Source organism: Ipomoea triloba, chromosome 14 (assembly GCF_003576645.1).
Source record: "Ipomoea triloba cultivar NCNSP0323 chromosome 14, ASM357664v1".
Lineage (NCBI taxonomy): Eukaryota > Viridiplantae > Streptophyta > Magnoliopsida > Solanales > Convolvulaceae > Ipomoea > Ipomoea triloba.
Genome location: NC_044929.1, coordinates 4,977,524 through 5,001,263, shown reverse-complemented (window position 1 = coordinate 5,001,263; position 23,740 = coordinate 4,977,524). Strand labels below are relative to the sequence as shown.

The 23,740-nt window shown below is 32.9% G+C and overlaps 2 protein-coding genes across 2 annotated transcripts; both read right to left on the bottom strand.

The window, feature by feature from the left end:
- Positions 1–490: 490 nt before the first annotated feature.
- On the bottom strand, positions 491–5,565 carry LOC116005290 (protein SIEVE ELEMENT OCCLUSION B-like). Its single transcript, XM_031245554.1, has 7 exons — positions 5,043–5,565; positions 4,846–4,959; positions 3,433–3,935; positions 2,914–3,023; positions 2,691–2,833; positions 1,995–2,486; positions 491–1,346 (listed from the first exon to the last, which is right to left on the bottom strand). The coding sequence occupies exons 1-7, from the start codon at positions 5,514–5,516 to the stop codon at positions 681–683; spliced, it is 2,502 nt and encodes an 833-aa protein (XP_031101414.1). The 5' UTR covers positions 5,517–5,565; the 3' UTR covers positions 491–680.
- A 2,101-nt stretch (positions 5,566–7,666) lies between these two features.
- On the bottom strand, positions 7,667–11,247 carry LOC116004801 ((-)-alpha-terpineol synthase-like). Its single transcript, XM_031244971.1, has 8 exons — positions 11,164–11,247; positions 10,789–11,058; positions 10,425–10,446; positions 9,918–10,296; positions 9,411–9,629; positions 8,929–9,067; positions 8,383–8,631; positions 7,667–7,963 (listed from the first exon to the last, which is right to left on the bottom strand). Exons 1-8 carry the CDS (start codon positions 11,245–11,247, stop codon positions 7,667–7,669), a joined length of 1,659 nt encoding a protein of 552 aa, XP_031100831.1.
- Positions 11,248–23,740: the final 12,493 nt, after the last annotated feature.

Below are 23,740 nucleotides of genomic sequence, written 5' to 3'. Positions count from 1 at the left end.
TTTTTTTTTTTTTTTTTTTTTTTCCCCCCCCCCCCCCCCAATCTGACCCAAAATCTCTTCCTTGTAGAGGTAGAGGAGGCGACGATTGTACTTTAAGTATTATTTTACAAAAAAAAAGAGTCAAGTAAGGTTGTCATATCAATTAAGTATTACATTTTCATATTAACTAGTATAAGTATTACTTTATATTGACTCGATCCTTCTCACGAACAAAGGTATGTGAGACGATCTTACACCAAGTACACTATATGAAACTATTACTTAGCTTGCATTTTTAACACAATTTACTTGCACTTCAATGTTCGATTGTTTACGAAAATGAAACCACATTTAAAACAAAAAGTGTTTCCATTAGATCTGGACACGTGCAGCGATGGATTCTCAGTTCTCTTCTAGGCATGTGGTTCTCACCTTATCCGTCTCCTATATATATATATATACATATATATAATGCTAATTCATTTTACTTTTGTTTGAAGGAAAATCATGATTCATGACAAAATGCATGTTTACATGCATGATTTATTATTTCACATTAACATCATACCAACAACAAATGATATAAAATACGCCGGCCTACACTCTTTATTCAAAGTATCAAATACAATAAATGCTCCTTTATTCTAAACAAGAGAAAGTTCCGTTCATATACGCTTCCCCTAAGCCCATATCCCCTCCATCTACTCGTAATCGTCAAGGCAGCAGCTATACATGAAGAACTTCTCCATGGCGCGCCCGCACTCCACGCAAGCCACCGTCTCCGGGAAGTGTCCCACGGCGGCCGGCACAACCATGCGCGTGCAGTGGTGCTTAGTGTGGAGCCCACGGAGCTGCCTATCCAGCGCCGGAATAAACGCGGTCATGTCGGTGACTTCGTGTTTCCAATTCTCGAAATTCCCGAGGACTTGCATGATGTTTTTGCCCTCTCCTTTGGTCATTTCCTCCAATCCGCGGCTGAAAACCGCCCAGCCGCGGTTGCTGCCGTCGTAGCTGAGGATGGCCTTGACTTCCTGGAGGATGGGGTCGCGGGTGTCCTCGGACGGTACGAGGAAAGGGGCGGAATCTTCGGGGGTTGTTGTTTTTTCGCCGCGTAGGTACCACATGCTCTCTAGGCGCTCCCAGAAGAACCAGACCATGGTGGGGTCGTGGAGGACGTGGCTTAGTTGTTCTTCGTGGATTGTGGCGTTGATTCGCCGGATTCTCTCTTTGGGGTTCATTTTGCCGACGTAGAGGAGTTCTAGTGGGATCCCGGATTGTTGGGACACCTTCCTTGCCGTCTTTGTGAAGCTCCGGATCCATTCCATGTCCTCTCCTCCGTACAAACATATGCACTTCCCATCATTAAACTGCAAAAATAATTAAATATTCAAGTTTTAATTATAAAAATGACACCGCCCCACTTTAGGCGTCGGATGTTTAAACTTCGGATGCTGATTCTACAAATGTATATGACTGATTCTGTACTAGTGAGACCGCCCATAAAAACATAAATATATGTATATATACACATACAAAATGAGAATCAGTAAACTAGGGTTTGAATGCTTGTTTTTTGTCCCAATGTTGAGATTCTTCCAGTTGAGAATTTAGAATCCAAATATTTACAGAATCAACATTTTGATTACTGAGCTATGTCTTGGGGGCAAAACTCGTCCTATTTGTTGATCTCAAAGGCTCCCAAAAAAATGCAAAGGCATTTTAGTAATTATGATATTCTATGCATGCATTTTATAATATGTATAAGTGCAATTGTTTTGAATACACTTTATATACCATAGAATGCGCTCGTAGTTTTGTCAAAATGCAGTTCTAAAGTTTTAATTAAATCTTAAGTGTATTGATGCATATTAAAAAAAAATGCACTTCTTTAAAAAAAATTATCTGATAAAAAAACTACCAACCACTACCTAATAGTGTGAATTAGATAAATCCTGTAAATCATAGCTAGCAAACAGCCAAACAAAATACATGATTAATTGAACTATTATACTTACCCAGTTGAATATGTTTTGATCAATGGAATCAGCCAGCAGTCCCATACTCCAAGAAGTTTCATTCCAGAGAGCCTCCTCCTTGGATTTAGTAAAGGGGAAAGCCACACTTCCAAAGATCCAAAACATGGGGAAAGCATTAACGTTGACGAGTTTCCCTTGAGGGTCCACGACAGCAAGTAGGGGCTTGTGGGTGAACCCCCAAACTTCCTTAACGTATCCGAAAACGGCGTCGTCAATGTTGCGAGGGTGCGACACCGAGAACCACGGCATGGACCCGTACACCGCCTGGAACTGCCGGTCCTTGGCTTCGGTCCACGCGGACCGCCGGTCGACGATCGGCAGCCACACCACCTCGAACTGGCTCTCCGGCCGGCTTGGGTCTTGCTTCGAGTCATGGTACATGTGGCGAAGCATGCTGACCACCTCGTTAGGGATTTCCAGGTCCGACACCAATAGGAACACGTATTTCCTCCGCAGGAAATCCAGACTATGCTGTAATAATCAATATTTTAAGCCTTAAATATATACGGAATAATATTTTATAGTAAAACTGTACTAATAATAGACAGTTTGTAAGAAATAATATTATTAAGTCTATATACTATAAAACCCAATTTTTTTTTTACCTGACTTTACCCATTTTACTGGATGTGACTTGTGAGATAGTTTTACAGGAGAATTTGGCATATAATTTACCTTTTTCATATCAGCTCCATGGATGATTGGCATTGGATCATTTTCCCCACAGGTGATGAGCTCAGCTGAGTACTTATTATCTGTGTGGGTTCTGGCCAAGGTTTCTTCAAGTACTTTTCGCTTGATTTGATGCTTTATCTTGCCTGCATTACATTAATCGCGTTAAAATTGATAATTTATACGTTTTAAGTCGCTTAATTTATAAAAAAAAGTTATGACTCACTGATTTCCTGGGAAGATTGGTTCAGTGCCCTCTGCAGGTCACCCAGTAGGTAACTCAGCTTGTGTGTCAAAGTGGATATCTCCAAATCCTCTTCGGTGGATGAATAGTAGCTATAGATCAAGCAAAGAATTTCTTATGAGTCTCACATTGTTAAAAAAAAAAATTACAAAATTATGTGTTAAACTAATTAATTAATTGGTTTCAATCTTTTAGTGTACTTTGATTTCCCTAATTAGTGATGTCAATACGGGCTACATTGTCCCATTAAGGGTTCAAATTTTTGCGAGCCTCCTCGTACCATAGAATTCTTCAACCCTAACCCACGGTCCAACTCTAAAAATATATTATTGGAAGTCCGCGGGTTGACCTGTTGATCCATAGCCAGTCAATGACTGCCAATCAAGCCCACGAGGCTCACATTTTTGTGGACATGATGGTCTAGGACTGACCTATGAATTTCGGCCCACCTTAATTAACACCCCTACCCTTGACCCAATATTAAATTATAATCATGCTTACTCTCGGCCAACGGCAATGAGGTTAAGGAGAAGCAGAGAGCAAGTGACTGCAGCTTTGACGGTGAAGTAAGAGGCTTTGGCGATGAGGTTTTCCTGCTCCGCCGTCACCGGCGACGTGGAATCGGCGAGCTCCTTGTGCAGATTCAGGCGGTACTTGAGCTTAAGCCTTTTCTCCTCGCTGCCGACATCCTTAAACTTGACAATGTGGTGGGTGACCTCCAGCATTTTGTCCACCAACTTGGCTAGTTCCCGGAACTTGGCGTTCACGGCTCCCCGCGATTCCAGGCTCTCCATGATCTCCGGGATCTGCTTCACCGTCGCAACCGATTTCGCGAGTGGATCCGTCGGGTAGAGACGCACCACCAGCCCGAACTCGCCGTACTGTTGAGCGAAGGCCGCGAAGGCGATCGCCACCTTTGCATCCCACCAGTAGTTTGCCAGTAGCCTGAGGAGCGATAACGTGATTCCATGCGCGTCTCCATGGCAAGAAGATCCACAAATCATCTGAAACACCATACGCTCCATGTACAATCATTAACTAAAACCTTAAACCAATGAATTACACATTTATATTTTATATATATGAATTAATTTTATTTTGGTGTGACAATTCATTTTTAGTCTTTTTCTAGAACGTCCTTTTTAATCCTAGTATTATTGTGAAATGATTATTTTGGTCATTCGTCAACAAAATTGTTAAAATGTTACTAAATACAAGGACATTTTGATCTTTTTGTACAAAGTGGGATGACCACCTATATATTTATTTTTACTTTCTTTTTTTAAACAAAAATTTCATATTTTACGAAATTTAAACTGTTTTGTTGATAAAGAGGATCATGCCACAATAATTCTAGGACTAAAAATGGGATTAACTCTATTTTATATTAAGGAAAAAGATATATTTTTTTCTCCGGAATTATAGGCTTATAGGGTTTTTCACATTAAATTATTCATGTATCCAAAATTTGTCTCCTTAATTATTTTAAAAGTGATGATTTTCCCCCCTCTATGTTAAATGTGATTTTAGATTGTTAAAAATGAGGGCAAAATATGTATTTAATTTATTTTTTCAATAAATTATTGCTTATATGTCAGAATCAGAAAAAACAAACACACATAATAGAATACCTTGAAAATGGTGTTTGTTCTTTTTTCGCGCTTATTATGCATGATTCTCACATATAAACATTAATTTTTTTAAAAAATAATAAATAAAATATTTATTTTGCCCTTATTTTAACAATCTAAAACCTCATGCATGAAAAAAATTTGTCACTTTTAAAATAATTGAAGGGATGAATATGAATACATTAATAATTCAAGTTGAAAAAAACCCTATATAATTGAAGAGCAAAGTTTGTTTCATTTTTCCCATTATATTATGTGGTTAATCTGTGGTACGTTATTTTACCTCTAGGGAAGTTCTGTGAACCGGGTAGGCGAAAGTCTCCAGGGCTTCATTGAGACCGCTGTGGAGAATTTTGTCTTCTAGGATAGCGTCCAAGCGCGGTTGACTTTGATCTCCCTGTGATTAAATCAAACCAAATTATATTATTTTAGCTTTAGTCGGACCAAACCACGAATGAAAAGGCACGAATTGAATTGAACCTGAGCGTGCCCGGGAACGGCCGCCTTGGCGCGTGGAATGATGTCTTCAATAACGTGCACGAGAGGCTTCACGTTATAGTGCGACGCATCAAGGTCGTGAGTGGCTCTCACATGATCCATCATGATTGCATCTTCCGTGCCGGAGTGCAAATCGCCCCTCTTCAAGAGCCGGCCGCCGCGGACGGCGGGAACCACCGTCTTCGCGGCCGCCTGAAGCGGGCTCACCGGTTGCACGGTTGCCGGAACAAGCGCGGTGCTCAACGGAGCCGCCGGGTAGGCAGCAGCCGCGGTAGTTACCGGTAGGACTTCTTGCTTGGCCGGGTAGGCAGTAGGAGAAGTAGTGGCCAAGCTCCTCGGGTTAAGATTATTGGGCTTAGGAATAATTTGGTGCACCGGGTTAATGGTTGTTCTAGGAGCACCCGTTATAGCATCATTGGACAATGGGTAACCGGGTCGGGTTGTGTTTTGAGACATAGTTTAGAGAGTTGGAGGTAATAAGGGATGATATATATGATAAGCAAATTAAGAGATTGGGTGATTATATTTGGTTTGAGAATTGGGGGCATGTATTTATAGCTTACTCGGATAGCCTATCCGAGGTTGGAATAAAGTGAAAAAGAATCAAGTTCTTTGCTTGCAATCTGGCCAGGGAGGTTTGGAATCAATTCAATTAGACTGCGTAATGGCTGGGTGGCCCTCATATTGCTTCAAAGGTTTAATTTGTGTTGCTTTCATGCACGTTTATTCACATCAACCCCTTAACTCAAATACCTTTTTAGATGTGTACCTTATACTATACCTAGAGTATTCACGGCTACGGTACAAATTAAATTTTTATCCCCGCCTTTGTTTTCATGTGCGTTAGTTCCCTGTACACACCCTCAAATAGTGGTTGCAGTTCTCTCATCATCCAAAAAAATAAAAGTTAACATTACATGCATCTAATTACACCAAAATGCATGTAATACTAAAAAAGAAATATACACGTGCAATGTTAATACCACGGTGCATTTTATGAAGTGTGCCTCACTAATCATGCTAAAATTAGTCCTTAATTCTTAAGGGCATCCTAATGTTGTTGTAGACGTTAAAAACTAACAAGTTGAAAGAGTTACCAGAAAGCTTTGGAAAAAGATTAGGGCATATGGAGTATACGTATTGTGGACACTAACTGGGGCTTTGTAAAGCTGCAAAGAATTGAGTGACATCGTCAATTGCTTAAAATTCTGGTTTACTAAATGAATTAACAAAGGTGCATCTGTTGGGGTTGCCAAACCTAAATGTTACTCTAAATTAAAGGGAAAAATTGGGTTATTTTTTTAATACTATTGACTCTATTACAATGTAATATCTGTAAAAAAAAAAGAGTTATAAATTAATATAAACAAAATATATATATATATATATATGTACTTCATTACTATAATGTTTTTTGTGGGTAAATGTCAAAAACTAAATCCATGCAAACAATATCATATCAATGTACGTAGAGCTTGTTGCATCAAATTAAAAGTCTGGACAAATCAGATGGATTATTGTTAGAGATGAGGTCACATTAGGCTTGGCAAATCCAAATTTGCAAATTAAAGAAATTAGTTAGAATAAGTGTTTTTTTCATTAACATGAAATTTTTTTTTGAGTAAATCAGACTCAAAATAGATAATATGTTACCAATGTAAGAACATAAATTTGATTTGTGGACCCAGCCAGCAACATGAAACATGAACATGCAAGGCTTAAGATTTGTTTTGCCAGAGGTATCAAATTGTTTCACAAGCTTAGTGCTAGCGGCGGAATCTTGACCGCAAAAAACAAAAACAAAAAAACAAAAAAAACAAAAAACAAAAGAAAAACAAAAAAAACAAACAAAAAAGTTAACTTGTGTATGTATTGTATGCATGTATGATGTATATATTGAGATTCGCAATGTTAGAGTTTCGCTCTTTTGTAAAAGTAATTACTTGTAGACACCAAGTATGCGTAGTCTTCCCATTTCAAGAATTATTGTTAAGCCGTTGTGATTTAACATTTCTATAATTCTTATAGGGCCAGGGTCAAAAGGCTCCAAGAGGATTCACCTTTTAAGAATAATTTAGCAAAGGTTATATGTGAAAGAATGGGCATTCACACGCCCCTTCATGCTTATTATTATGAAGCTTTTTTCTTTTTTTTTTTTAATTAAAAAATGTAAGAGCTTAAAATTTATAAAGTATTTTCATATAGCTTGGATTGTGCATGATCAACCTTTTTAAGTAGATTATTACGGAGTACTTTTTTGATACGAGGGATGGGGTACCCAACTAGGACCCTATTTTGTTCCCGGGTCGGCGTTCTTCGGTTGGTGGGGACAAAATTGGTCAGGTCGTCTGACACAATGCTTGTGATAAGCTTCTAAAGTTTAACAAATAGTAGATGAACTCTATAATAATAAGAACAACAATAAGAATAATGATAACAATTATAAAAATAACAATAACGTAACAACAACATTAATTATAACAATAACAATAACAACAACAATAAGAATAATGACGTGCAAGGTATTACAGCTAGCCTTCATGAAGACTCTTTATTGCTTAATGGTAAGTGCTTTTATAGTAATGAATAACAAGCTAAAGAAGCTCTTATGCGAGAGGAATGGGCTCGAAAAATAATGACTTAATTCGATCCTTGGTAACACCATCTGGACGACCATAGCCATCTCCATATTGGTACATGCATTGAGAGATTCTGGCCAAATTCATTGCTGTCTGGATATAATCTCTGCAGAAATGAGTGTCCATTAATATCTCTTTGTTCATTTTCTTCCATGTCGCTTCCACCATCTCCCTCATCATGTTGTGTGCATCGTCTTCAGACCTCCCGGTTTCTTGCATGTAACATTGGATTGATTTCGAAGTATCACCTCTCGCCATTTCATCCTGCAATACAATAACAAAACACATTAGTTTATGCATTGAGACTTCAATTGGGTGTCATTGTTTCTGGTGTCACAGGGGCGGATTTTGGGCTGTGCAAACTGCCCAACAACACAGAGCCTCAAATTTTAGAGGGTTTACTGTTTAATTTTTACCTAGTTAGTTAAGAAATTAAAAAACAAAAAGTTTGCAAATAATCTTAAAAGACTTCAATGGAGAAATGGTAGAAATGTATGTCTATAGTAGTGTTTCATATTGAAAATCTGCTTTTGGTAGGGCCTCATTTATTTATATAAACAGGGCCACAAAAATCTAAAAATCTACCTTTGTCACCATGTTTAAAAAGAAAATAATCAGACAATTTTAGTATCTAGCATTGTTACGGTCGCGATCAACATATATAGTAGTATTAATTTGTTTACCGGAGAGGTTCCCAAGTCATCGGTGAGGCGAAGGATGAGGGATGGATATCGGATAATAGAAGGGTATGTAAGTAGATGTTGCAGATCTTCCATTTTAATGGGATTTGCAATGGAGATATAAGCTTGCAGGATAAGCAGTGGACCAGAAATAGACACCAAGGCATTCTCCAGGTACTCCTTTAGGCTTGGTGTGATTCCATTGTTGTACCATTTTGCTTCCACCAAGTATGTTTCACAAAGGTCACTCCACTGAAATATATTTCACCAACGTTAGGCCATTATATATTCAAGTGAGTCCACTATTTGCCATCAGTCAGTGTGATAGATTTGAGTCATTAAATGCTTAAGATTAATGTTTTAGATTTCGCTAACTGTGACTTAGATTTCACCAACTATACAAATGGGCAACTGAAATGCACAGTTTCACATTTAGTAAAATCTAAGTCATTTATCTCAAGTATTCAATAATCTAGATCTGTTTACACGACCCGCTCACAGAAAATGGTGGACTCATTTGATCATGAGTCTAATAGTAATATTACATACCCCTTTCTTTATGTAGGGAAGGACATTAATGCCTTGTTCTTGAAGAATATCGTAAACCACCTCGTTAACATAATTGAACAGAGCTAGAAAGCAAATTTTTGTGTAGTTTGGTAGTTCCTCAAGTGCATTGATATCCCACCTGAGAAAGAAGGAAAAGATAAAGTTATTGATAATGTTTCTTTTTTTTTTGGTGTTGAGAAAAATCTAAAGTCAGTATCTGGAGATGTGCACGGGATAAACATGGTCTTATGTCCCTAGTTAGCAAATGATCATAATGAAATAAATTGGTCTAAATTAATCATTGGCTCAAACCAATAATTAATGTCAATAGATTACTTCTATTGAAACCTTATGATTACCAAATTAACTGTTCACCAACTTAACTGGATTTGCCTAATTTTTTTGTAATATTGTGATATATGCAACACTGACAATATATAACCAATATTAATTGTGATGGTCAAAGGTTGTTGAGCTCTAACCTTTTAACGGCGTCAGCCATGATTTCCACCTCGTGTAAAGTAGCATGTATATCGCATATGTCATCTATCACAGTAATCAGCTCAGCAGACTTCGTTGAGATCTTTCTGCAATACTCAAACTGAGGTTCATGACTGAACCCAACGCTCCACAGAAACCCTTCCACTAATCTGCTCCTTGCGAAATCCATTCTCTCTGCTAGATTAACACTTTCATGCCACCTGAACCAACAAAATTAGTGTTTTATCTCAACTAAAAGTTTATGTTACAGAAAGTCCGTACACATCTGATACTCTCACGTTAAGCATACGTGCAGGTCGAATATGTGTGTTTTTTTGAGTGACGACAGTTACTACCCGATAATGTGCATTAGGTAAAACCCACCTTGTAATCTTAGGCAATAAATGACCAAAGGGGGTAAATCAGCTTAGATTGCTTATAGGTGGCCGACTCAAATAAAAAAGATCAATAGATTGTTCATACTGGGAGTCGAACTTGAATATAGTTACCTTGATAGTTGTTTGAGTTCATTCAAGTGCATGGCTTGGAGCATGTTGAAATCCAGTTTAGCAAGCTCAAGAATAGTAGAATTCTTGTCCTCCCTTTTCTCATACACATCTATAAACCATCTTGTCTCCAATCTCTTCATCCTCCAATGCAATGGCATCTCCAAAGCATGGCTCACTTGCTCACCCATGTTTTGATCTATTCCAGCTTGTTTCAGAGTTTGTTTGAGATGATGGGTAGTGAACTCTTTTGCCATTTCCAAAATATGTTCATCCTCCATGGTGAGATATGAAGCTTCGTACAAACTTAGCATTCCTTTAGTATTCCCACAAAGCTTCATGTCAAACTTCCCTTCCTCATTGATGAAACTTTTGAAGATATCTGCAATACACAAATCATTCTTTCTTGTTTAATGAAAAATGGTGCACTTATAAGTATTAAACAACCATGCACCGATCATACATGTAATTGAATGATGTTCTTCGTCTTAACTAAAAGTCTAAGCGGACAGTTGGACTTGTTGGGCGGAGGCTGTGAAAGGTCAAGTCCAGCACTCAGTGGCGAGAAATTATCGGGCCGGGGCCGGAATAGTTGAGTCCAACACCCTGCTTCCCAAAAAATTGTTGCGGTATAAAGAAATAAAGTTACACCTTCATTATTAGCTAGTTTTAGCTTTTGGTGTAGTGGTAAGTGTTTGATCCTAACTGGACTACATATTTATGCTTATATATTATATATGTTCAACACACCCCTCACTCACGTGTATGAGCCGAGTAGACCTCTTAATAGGGTGGACTATGATACCAAATTGAATGATGTGTTCTGTTTCAACTAAAAGACTAAGTTGATGGTTGAACTGCATATGTACTGTACCTTGGGAGACTGATACCCTTCTTGTCTCAGGAGTCGAAACTGTAAAGCGGTTTTGCATAGGTCCTCAATCTTTTGCTCAACATTGTTGTTCATCATAGTGTGCAAGCTTGCCAGTATTTTCTGTATTTCACGGTTGAAATGATACGATAAACCGAGTCTTTGAACAACATCAATAAGCTCAAGCTGGTCCGATGAAGCCTTCTTCACATTCTCCAGCATTTCTCTCACATTTTCCTTTAGCTTTGCGGCTCTCTCCGAGTACTTTTCTCCCTATATATGATAAGCATATCAATTTTCTCAATTTTAGCTTTTGGTGCATTCAAATCTCAAATAAAAAACCATATATGTATTGATGTTTTTATTTGTTTTGCTCACCAGATAGACACTAGTTTGTTTCTGCATAAAATCATCAGTCCAAACCTTAGGAGGATAGTACACCACAGATCCCCTTGTATCCATTTCTTGAGACATTTTGATGTGAATTAAATGCCTACCAACCAATAACAACGTTAGCAGGAAATTATTACCATATGTACAAATTTTATTAGGTAAAGAATAAAAAGTAAATGAATAAAAACAATGACCCACTTTATTTTTTTTATAAAATAAATTAGATCAAGCATGACATACACCTCAACAAGGAGCAGAAAATAGTATTACTCACATTAGCATGTGGGTACATAATGCACACATACACACATATATGTTGTGTGATTGAATAAATGCATGGATAATCAGAAATAAATAGTAAAATTATATATATATATATATATATATATATATATATATATATATATATATATATAATAGAAATAATCATAATGAAGAAATTTAAAAATGAAAAGAGTTTGTAAATAGAAAATTCTTCTTACCGGTCCCTCCTAAATTCCCTACATGATATGACTTATAATTATTAGGTATCATAAATTGACTGTCCCGTTAACTTTTAATAAAAATGTAAAGTAATCAATCAAACAATGTTATGTTTAGATGAAAAATTATGAGGGACACATTTTTAGAGGTGAGTAACATTAATTACTATTTGTAAATATACAATAAGGTAAATACAACATGTAAACTAACATTATAACTTATTATACTTAAAAAAAGAAGAATGTGTTAAAAAAAAAAAAAAGAAGATTGTCATATTGAAAGAAAAGATTGTGATATAATAATTTGTATATGTTACGGCCGTACCTTTCTGAGCACTGGGAATATTGAAGGTGTTTCTGCCTTACTTGGTTTGTTGAGCAATTAAGTTAGTAAAGTAATTACGGAGTAGTATTTATAGAAAGAAATTATATTTCACCTAGACCCTTGTAGTTTGTAAAAATAACAATTTGATCTATTACTATTTTGTAAATCACTCGTCAAAGGATGAGATGATGTCTAGTTGACTGATTTAGAGGTCATTATCATTTCAAATGTTACTATTTTTGTGTGCGGGTTTTGTTTTTTTTTTTTAAAATTAATTAATATGATATGATAACAGTATTATAACTAAATAAAAGCATTGAAATTATTCATTTTTTATGTTGGTGTTGCACAGGAGTAAAAGTCTAGAAGGTAGAGGGCGGTGGTGTATAGACTTTAAGCCTTTTAAAGAAATGATTGGTTTAAGATTTCGTAAGATCGAATAATAATTAAGTAGTAGTTAAATGTTAAGTTGAAATCTTAATTAAATAATAAGTCTTGAGAAAAACATAGTTTATCGTGTATGAAAAAAAATAAAAAAATTCAATCATAGTCTAAATTATTATGATATATTTTCAACACACCGTTGTTATAGTACGTTTGTTTGAGTTTAAAGATGACCTGGAAAGTACTGAAAATATAAAGTGTGAAAGTAAAGATGGCAGAAAGAAGACTTATAGTGATTTGAGAATTGTATAATTTTCTTACTCCATTTTTTTCCTTTTACACTAAGAGGAAAAAAATTATGCAACTTTGGGTGCATTTAGAAACTCGAAAAATGATTTATGAAAATCATTTTCCGAGTTTTCAGTGTTTGGAAGAGCCTGGAAAATTGAAGTCAACGGAAATCATTTTTCGATCAAAAAGAAAACATTATTGTTTTTGGATAAAATGACTTCCGCCAAAATTTGGCGGAAGTCATTTTCCACAGACCATAGCTACATCAACAAGCACAACCTTGGTCTGGTTTCTGGCGGAGACCAATAGGCGAAAATCATAGTTTTTTTTTTCTTTTTAAATTTATTAATAAATAACATTATTTTTAATATTTTAAATAAAACAATTAAAATGTTTAATTATACAATTCTACTCATTTTCCAGAAAATGAAACAAACACATCAAGACAGTTTCCCAGAATGCAATCAAACAAAGAAAAATATTTTCTAATGACTTATTTTACGACATAAGTCATTTTTCTGATTTTCAAACACAACCTTTGTCTCCACAAATTACAAAGTGAACTGCACTTGAGCTTTCATCACCAACCTAAGCTCAAGTTTGCTAGCTTTTCACAAGGTTCACCATCACTTGCTACTCAACCTTGTTAAGGAGCAACCTACTTCATCTCCTTGTATATGTATAAATAGCTTGCAGACTTTTGCTTAATAATAATAAGTTTTTTAACAATTTTTACAAACTGCTTTCTAGTATTTTTTTCAAGTAATTAAAGTTACGTTGCTCTAGATTAACCAATCATTAACAATATAGAAATGCATACTATATCGTGCTCTATTATAGTAGTTAATAAAGTAACCTGCTATAAAAACTGAAAATTGCACGGTTTCACTTATTCGATGATTTAATTGATTAAACATGTTTTGAGTTTAATAGTTTGATTACACAAATTTAAAAAGTTTAATGGTCTATTTAACACTTTTTTTATTAAAAAAAATTATTTGCCATGACTTAATTTTCTTATTGTCGTAGCATTCTAAAAATGCCGTGGCACTTTTCTTATTGTTGTGGCACTCAAGATATTTTATTTTAGAGTTAATTTTACTTTTGGTCCTAAATTTATAACTAGCAATCCACTTTTAGTAATTTTTTTAAGAATATTCTCATTTGGTCTTAGTATTATTGTAGCATGATCATTTTTTATCATCCATCAACAAAATTATTTAAATTTCGTAAAATACAAGGACATTTAAGTTTTCAATTATGATTTTTTTTTCAAAAAAATAAAAATAAAAATATTATGGATTAACCAACTTTGTATAAAAAAATCGAAATGTCCTAGTATTTAATGACATCTCAACGATTTTAATTTATTGATGAATGACCAAAAATGGTCGTGCTACAATAATAGTAGGATCAAAGGGGGATGCTCTAAAAAACAAGAACTAAATAAAAGTGAACTAAAACCTATAAATTTAAGACAAAATATGAAATTAACTCTTTATTTTATAATTTAGTCAAAAAATATATACTCCGTATATCTTTAAACATAATAAGGGCTTACTTTTCTTCTATTGTTGAAATAGAAAAGTCTTGGTCATAGACGTACAACTGATTTACTGGTTCATTATAATATATTGTTTTTTTTTTGTTTTTGTTTTTTTTTTTGTTTTTTACATCTAATAGATCAGAGCTGGTCGTCTATCTTGCATTGTAGGCCTGATCTAAAGATTATGTATTTGCAGCAGTTAACATATTATATGCCTTCAATTAACCGATTATGTGTCTCTAAATAAATTGAAGATACATAATATGTTATTTGCATATACATAATATGTAGTAGTTAACATATTATGTGCTATAGTTAATATATTGTGTTTGTAATTAACATATTATGTGCATGTAGTTAACACATTATATGCATTTAATTTATTTACAAGCACATAATTTATTAACTACAATCACATGTTAACCATAGATACATAATTGAATGTCATTTTGGACCGATGTCTACAATACAAAGAAAATTAAACCTTCATCAATGGTATAATTTGCTGTGTTTTCAATCCCAAGCCTCCATATATGGTGTACAATTTACTACTCTCATGTGATTGGATTAAAGAAAACTAGTTCAGGCCACTTATAATTTAATTTTGAAAAAATAATTAAATTAGTCTTTGAAGGCGCGAAGCATTTAAAAATTTTGAGTTACGTTCTTAAACTTAAAAATATTTTAAATAGATTCTGATCTTAAACTCACAAAAACCTTTAAAAAAAAAAGTGTACTTACCACTATTTTTAAAGTTAAAATCCAATTGCTCCCTTAAATAATGGACAATTTGTATCTAATATGGTGCCGCAGTGGACAAGCATAATTGAATTTCATTTTCTTTCTTCAACAACTATCCTTGCTCTCTAGTATAATTCAACAATAGAGAAGTAATAAATTTTTGAAAAATCTTCTATGTTTCGACAAGCCATAATTGTATTATAGGATGAAGATGATGAGGACCTCATGGCCATCCATGGTTATGGATCGTCTATGCCCTATATATAGATTTTTTTTAGACTACAATCTAACTCTAACTATAGTATCTGTTCAACAAGTGTATGATTGGGATGAGACTCAAACTTGTGACCTTCTATTTGAAATGGTAACAGTGATGTCATCAAACCACAATGTACTTGACTCTTATATTGAGAATAAATGAGATATGTCTGCATGGACAATTCAAGTGGTTACGGAGTGAAATTTGAAAACAACAAAGAATAAATGATATATTTTTATTCTCAAAATATATCTATAAAATGAATAATACTTTACTTCTGTCTCGCACTCTTAAGTCCTAGCAACACTAATGGGTTGTTTGGTTCGCAGAATAGGCATGAAATGACATAGAATTTCCAGTAATAAGCTTATTCTTTTGTTTGGTAAACACTTCTATTCCTAAGAACGTTCCTGTGAATGACCTATTCCCCTTGCAAGGGGAATAGAGATTCCTGGCCCTCTTAGGTATTAACTTATTTCTGAGTTCTCAGGATTAAATTTTTTATTATATTTCCTTTTTTATATTAAACCTAAATTTTTACGCTTATCTTTCTCTCTTTCTCTCTCAGTTTTAGAGACATCATAGCTAGAATGATCAATAACCATAGCAGAGGGATCTGGTTTTCGTCCTGTTGAAATGGATGGTGTTAAATTGCCCTGGTTAAAGTGGGAGACGAGCAATGATTTGGCAATAGTTCATTTTTTTTAATATTGTAATTGCTATAGAATAATATTATATAAAAATATTATGTAATAATAATATTTTGTACTAGGGTATTTATGTATTCTAAACATATATTTCATTTTTATTCCTTTAATCAACCAAACGTTAAAATACAATGCCTAAAGTCTATTCCTTCCGCGAACCAAACAATTGAATACAATTTATATTCTATTCCTTATTATAAAATAGTATTCCTATTCCTCCAAATTTATTCCGTGAACTAAACGTGCTGTAAAGAAATTAAAGCACGTGTTGCATTGAGGGAGACTATCCTTACCAATAGAAAAGTGACAAGCATCTTATTAGTTTTTTTTTTTTTTTTTTTTTTTTTTTTTTTGCCAATTCCAAGTGAAAAGGACCTCTAACATTACAAAATGAAGTTAAAAGTCTCTTGAGAATTGTCAAGCCCCCTTGCACGACTAGTTAGGGCATCTTTTTCCTCTACCATCATTGGATCATTTACCTTTGGGACTTCATCATTGTCCCCAGCTTCACATCATTGTAACATAGTTGTGCATGTCGTCTTGCTCTCCTATTATTTTAAGAATATTTCACTTTTAGTCCCTTTGTTCTTTTCAAGTTATACATGTAGTACAGGCCTTTCAATTGTTATAAATTTAATCCTTATCTTTCAATTATTATATATTAAATATAGTCATTAATTGTTGACATAAATGTAAGTCTAATCCTTCATTTAAACTACTAGATTTGTAATTTAGTGAACAATTGAACGATTAGATTTGCAACTAGATCAACAATTAAAGGTCGCACAAAAAAAAAATCAGCAATTAAAGGGCTAGAAGATTTACAAAAATGAAAAATAGGGACTAAATTTGCAACTATTACCTATTCCTATCACCAACAGCGGAGCTAGGAATTTTGAAAAGCCTGTCAAAGAGCAACGAATATCAATATTAATCAAAATAGTTGTGTGAAAGTGTATTATTGTATTGGACCATTCCTTAGGAACAACCGCCAAGGAGAAAATTAAAAACATTTCAAAGTTGTCGATCTAGAACTATTTAATATATCTAAAACAATTAGAGAGGGAAAAAAAATCATTGTTGATGGGTTCTCATTGTTGCCAACCATTAAAAAACAACCAAAACAAAGAAAACGAAAATTGAATCACATTAGACAAAAATGACATGCCATAAATTGACCGATTGTTATAAGTAGTTTCCAATATTGACCATTGGTTAACCAGAGATTACTCTTTTGCTTTATCATTATTGTAACACGAGCATCACCAATAATAATATTGTATGCTTTCAGATAGAAATGAAATCTTTTGGGTGGCTAGAGTGGTCCCTGTATGATAAATTATGTTGTAAATACAACAATATAATATTGGATTCCTTGTAACTTAGGGAATTATTCCCTGATTTCTTTTTTGTTTTATCATTATTTAATTAGAGATTTATGGTCAATTTATGGCATGTCATTACAATATTAGTAGTACTCGAACCAAACATAAACGAACGGAGGTTTTTCGTGTTTGTTTGTTAATAATTTTGTACTGTTTGTGTTCCTGTTTGTTTGTTAAGATTTTTGAAAATCTTGTTCGTGTTCGTTTGTTAAGCGCGCTCATTAGTATGTTTGTTAACATTCGTGAAAAAACGTGTTCGTTAACGTTAACAAACATGTTCGTTAACAATTACGTTCATGAACACTGAATTTAAACACATGTTCATGATCACAATTCGTTTGTGAACAAGACATAATCTACATTCACGAACAATAACCAAACAAACAACACAAGCTTGTGAACATGTTTGCGAACATTAGTAAACGAATACTAACCGAGCTTGTTCGTGAACATTATTAAACGAACACAAACGGGCTTGTTCACGATCTCTTAGCAAACGAGCTTATCACTATTTAGACTTTGTTCGTTTATTAACTGAGCTCTAAATTTTGTTTGTTAATATTTGTTTATCTTAATAAACGAACATAAAAGAGCGCTTACCGAACACAAACACTAGTAGTTTGTCAAAAGTTTTGTTCGCTAACACCCCTAAATATTAGTGGTGATGCTCTTGTTACAATATTAACCTCCTCAGTAAATAACGAACATGCAACAAACTTTGCAATTGACTTTTAACAAGCAGCTAACTTTTTAACATATTTTTAAGAGTTTTTTCCTAAAATGGTCCATCGACTATTGCTAATTCTCAATTTTACATTTCAACTTTCAATTGATTGCACCAAATGTGGTCCCTCACCTTTCAAAAATTTACCCAATTTAGACCTCCGTTAGATATTCAGTCTAGTCAGTGTTAAAATATAATGGAGGGCATTTTCGTCCGTTTACCTATTGTACATCGAATATACACTAAAAAATAGTCGATGGACTATTTTGGAAATAGCCGAGGGACCATTTTGAAAAAAAAAACACTTTTATTTATTTTAATTTTTTAATTTTAATTTTTTTAGACTATATCAAATTAAAATTTTTGTAGATTTTTCTCACAAATATAAATAGTTTAAATCCCACAATCTAATCTCAAAATTTTTAACTTTCTCTATAGACTTTTCCCGGCCCTCTGTCTAAATATAAAAACTTTTTCTCTATTCCTATCAAGTTTTGCAATAAATTTCGTAAATTTTATATATAAATACTCATATACTTTTTGATAGGGATAGAGAAAAATTTTGTTTATTTTGTTTTATTTTTTTAGTTGAATTGTACTCATTAATTAAAAAAAAATCATGATTTCTGGTTTAGATAGAGGGAAAAAGTTTGCAGATAGATTTTAAAAATTTGAGGTTAAATTATGGAGTTTTAACTATTTATATTTGTAAGAAAAAAAATGTATAGATCAGAAATTCTAATTTGATAGAGTCTACAAACTGAAATAAAAAAAAATTTCAAATGTTCCCTCGACTATTTCTTAGCTGTACAATAGGTAAATTGACGAAAATTCCCTCCATTTTAATCCTGGGTAGACAGGAGGACTGAATTGAGTGAGTTTTTAAAAATCGAGGAATCACATTTGTTGCAATTGAAAGTCAAAATGCAAAATTGAGAATGAGCAATGATCGATGGACCATTTTGGAAAAAAACTCTACTTTTAACAAGCAAATACTTATTAAAACTCTTCTTCTAATTAACCAGAAGACCTTTCCCAATCAAATTCAATATCTTTAATAATATTTTCTACTAAACTTTAAATAACGTTTTAACTTCTTAACTCCCAAAATATTATTCAAGTTTAATAACATATTTGAAATCCTCAAACATACATTTATTTACTATATATATAAATCTCTAACAATCCTCATCCATTTATATAGTAAACAGAAACTACTATAAGATAAAATCTAGGGGTTTTAACTATAAATTATGTATTAGCGTTAATAATAATAATAATAATAATAATAATAATAATAATAATAATAATGTTTCAAGCATTCACTGATATAATTCATTACAGTGCAGACAAGTCTGTCACTATAACACAACACAAATTCAGGTAATTTAGCCAAATTAAGCTGTACATTTTTTACTTTTTTTTTTTCATTTAATTCCATTAGATTGATGTTTATTTTTATTTTGTCAATTCCAAGTGAAAAGGACCTCTAATATTAAAAAAAATGAAGTTAGAAGTCTCCTGATAATTGTCAAGCCCCCTTACACGACTAAGCTAGTTACGGCATCTTATCCCTCTCCCATCATTGGATCATTTACCTTTAATTTGCGTCTTCAACATTGTCCCTGCCTTCACATCATTGTAACATAGTTGTGCATGTTTAGACCTCTGTTTAATATAGTAGTCATTATGTTGTTAACCTCGGCTGTAAATAACATGTGGCAGACTTTTAAATAACAAGCAACAGACTTTACAGTAAACTTTTAACAAGCAGTAGACTTTGCAAGATATTTTTAAGAGTTAATTCCAGTAATGGTCCTCTGACTATGTTGATTTTCCAAAGTTAGTCTCCGACTTTTAATTTGGACAATTTAGGTCCATTGACTTTCAAATTTTTTCCAATGTTGGTCCTTTCGTCAAATTTTGGTTAAGTTGAGGTCAAATGAAGGGGTAAAATTGTCCGTTCACCTGTTTAGTGTATTATTACTCGTATTTCTCCTGTCCTATACGATGTATATATATGAATATAATCTCAGCCGAAGCCATATAATCTCAGTCGAGATCTCTTCGATTGAGATTATATTCATATATATAGCGTATATGACAAGAGAAATACAATTAAAAGTACACTATATAGATGAACGAACAATTTTACCCCTTCATTTGACATCAGTTTAACCAAAATTTGACGAAAGGACCAACATTGGAAAGAATTTGAAAGTCAAGGGACTTAAATTGACCAAATTAAAAGTCGGGGACTAATTTTAGAAAATCACCATAGTCGAAGGACCATTGCTGGAATTAACTCTATTTTTAACAAGCAACAGACTTTTATTAAAACTCTTAGGCAAAAGGGTCAATTAGGCCCATGTACTAGCATTGATTGTTCATCTAGCACCATGAACTAAAATATGGTCCATCTAGGCCATTATACTCTTAATAATTTTTCATCTAGCATTTTTAGCCTATTTCTAACAAGTTACCCATCTTATTTGATGACATGGAAAAATAAAATTAGAAAAAAAGATGACATGTTATTTATGTGGATGTTTTGGATGATTTCTATCTTATTTCATTAATGAAGAAAATAATTTCTTGCAATGAAATAAGGTAGAAATCAAAATTGCTATATAAAGTTTTAAGAATTAATATCACTTTTGGTCTCACGACTTTTGAGTTTTATCAATTTTGGTGCACAACTTTAAAATTTTTCAATTTTGGTCCCTAACTTTATAATTTTTATCAGTTTTGGTCCTTCCGGCCAAATTGATGGTAAAATGTTGTCGAATTTTATATTTTAAGGGTAAAATTGCCATCTCAATGAAACGTCTTCATTATCTAAACAAAATCATTGTAAAATCATATTTATAGGTGTTTTATCGGCACAAATAATGGGGAACTAGATAGAGATCTATGAGATTTATAGCATCGACGATTGACAAATCCTTATTTTTCTCTTAATATGATTTTTCTTTTGTTTAGATATTGAAGATCTTTCTTTGGGATAATGATTTTGTACTTAAAATATAAAATTCTGCAACATTTTGCCATCAATTTGGCCGGAAGGACCAAAACTGATAAATATAACAAAGTTAGGTACCAAAATTGAAAAAATTTAAAGTTGTGCACCAAAAATGATAAGACCTCAAAAGTCGTGGGACCAAAAATGATACTAGTTCAAGTTTTAACTACAATGTATGTATAGCGGGGTATTCACTATCGTTCGGCAATGAGATTTCATGGAAATCGATATATGAAAATTAAATTATTTTTATAATAACTTAAGATATTGTATTGGGTAAATTTTATTTTATTTTAAAAATAAATTAATATTTTTGGATTTTTGGATAATTGAATAACTTAAGATATTCTATTTTTTGATGATTTCTTGCAATGAAATAGGGTAGAGATCAAAGTTGCTATATAAAGTTTCAACTACAGTGTACTGTGTATGTATAGCGCGCTATTCAATGTCGCTCAACAATGAGATTCCATTAAAATCGATATATGAAAATTAAATTATTTTTTAAAAAATAATAAAATTTACCCAATACAATATCTTAAGTTATTATATTTAATTTTCATATATCGATTTTCATGGAATTTCATTGCCGAACAATTTTGAATACCCCACTATACATACACAGTAGTGCAGTACACTGTAGTTAAAACATTATATAACAACTTTGATGTGTACCATATTTCATTGCAAGAAATCATTTTCTTCATTAATGAAATAGGGTAAAATCATCCAAAACATCCACATAAATAACATGTCAATCATTTTTTCTAATTTTATTTTTCCATGTCATCAAATTAGATGGGTAACTTGTTAGAAATAGGCTAAAAATGCTAGATGAAAATTTATTAAGGGTATAATGGCCTAGATGGACCATATTTTAGTTCATGGTACTATATGAACAATCAATGGTAGTATATGGGTAAATTTAATAATATTTTTTTGCTAAATTTAAAATAACATTTTTAACTTCACAACTCCCAAAATATTACTCATATTTAAGTTTAATAAAATGTTTGAAATCCTCAAACATACATTTACTATATGAATCTTCAACATTTTTAGTCTTGAACTTCTAGCATTTGATCATTAATAATAATGGGCGAATGAGATTAATCTTAATTTTACAGAGGATGACTTGTTCTCATTTGAACATCCCATTATATCTAAAAACATAATAAGTCTCAATTAAGGTTATATCCTTGATTTATGTCCCTCTTTTTATATGCTAATAAATGTATACATTTTACTTTAAATGTTGTACACTCCAATGCTATTAGACAAAATTGTCCCTACTACATTTTTGTTATACAAAATTACCTTACACCATTATAACACCGTTACTTTAACTCCATCATTGTTACCATACACCTATATCTATCATATCTTTCCCCTATTCTTTAATTATCATTTTATTAAAATCATTATATAATTAATTTAATGATTGATTATATTTTAATTAAATTTCTATAAATGATAAATCATATATGTGTGTATAAAATACATATATTATTTGTGTATATATAATTTGAATTATAAATTTGAATTATTTTTATTTATTAATGTTTTAATATCGGGCATAAATTTTCGCGCATCGCGCGTACAAAATACTAGTATTAATATATGTGCGAGAGAGATAGTTGCAAAAAAAATTAATTTTTTTTATCAAAACTTATTAATCAAAATATAACAAACAATATTTATAAAGAATTATAGGTTTCCTACGAAATTCAAAATTAAAGTAGATTGAAGAAAATTTTCTATCAGATCTTATAAAATCCATTAGATTGAGGTTTTGTCAATCCGCAACAACCGATTTCAATTTCTCGATCTATATAAAGGCCATGAATATTGAACTGAAATAAATAACTAAAATTTAAAGATTTGTGATTTCATGTAATTATTAATATTAGGAATGAGGGATTGTTTTCAAAAAAAAAAAGAAGAAAAGGAATGAGGGATTTAAAACGTCTGTTTACTGTTTCAAAATTGAAAGTCCAATTGTGTGTAACTCTATAGAATAGTCACGCTGCCTTAGACGACCAACCATGCATTTTCATATTATTATGGGATGATTTAACTTTTCGACTTCACCATTGTTTTTCTTTCTTGAGTACTACTAATCGTCACATATATCATTATAGTAGTATCTGTTCATTTATACTCTCTTAACATGTTGAAACACAAAGAGTTAGTGTCGCATTCACTAAGACTCAATCTCATGACCTTCCATTTGAGAGAGTCACTACATGCTAATTGATCACACGAGCATCCATAGCGGTGAACTTTTGTTAGTTTTTGTCAAAAATAAAACTAATGTTTGGTTTTTAAACTAGTGTGGAAGATGATATTTTCAAATTTATTTCTCCTTCAAGAACTAAACTTTTGTGGGCTCCACAATCTGAGAAAAGAAAGCAAGAGGACAGCAAGAGAGAAGTGTGTGGTTCACACCTAGCTAGATAAATTTTGATTGCTGCTTTTTGATTTATTTTTCTCATTTATGTGTCAGATTAATTTTTTTCCTTTTTTTTTTTTTCCTTTTTCTTGGCTCCCCACTTTCTCAACTAAATCATCAATCCTCCTTTCTTGGCTCTAAAATAAAGAAGGCTGGTCTTTCCTTCAATAAGTTTAGTGATGTTTGCAAGAAAAATTTTCAAGCTTTTGAACGTTCATAGATCCATGAAATATGTTACCATTCA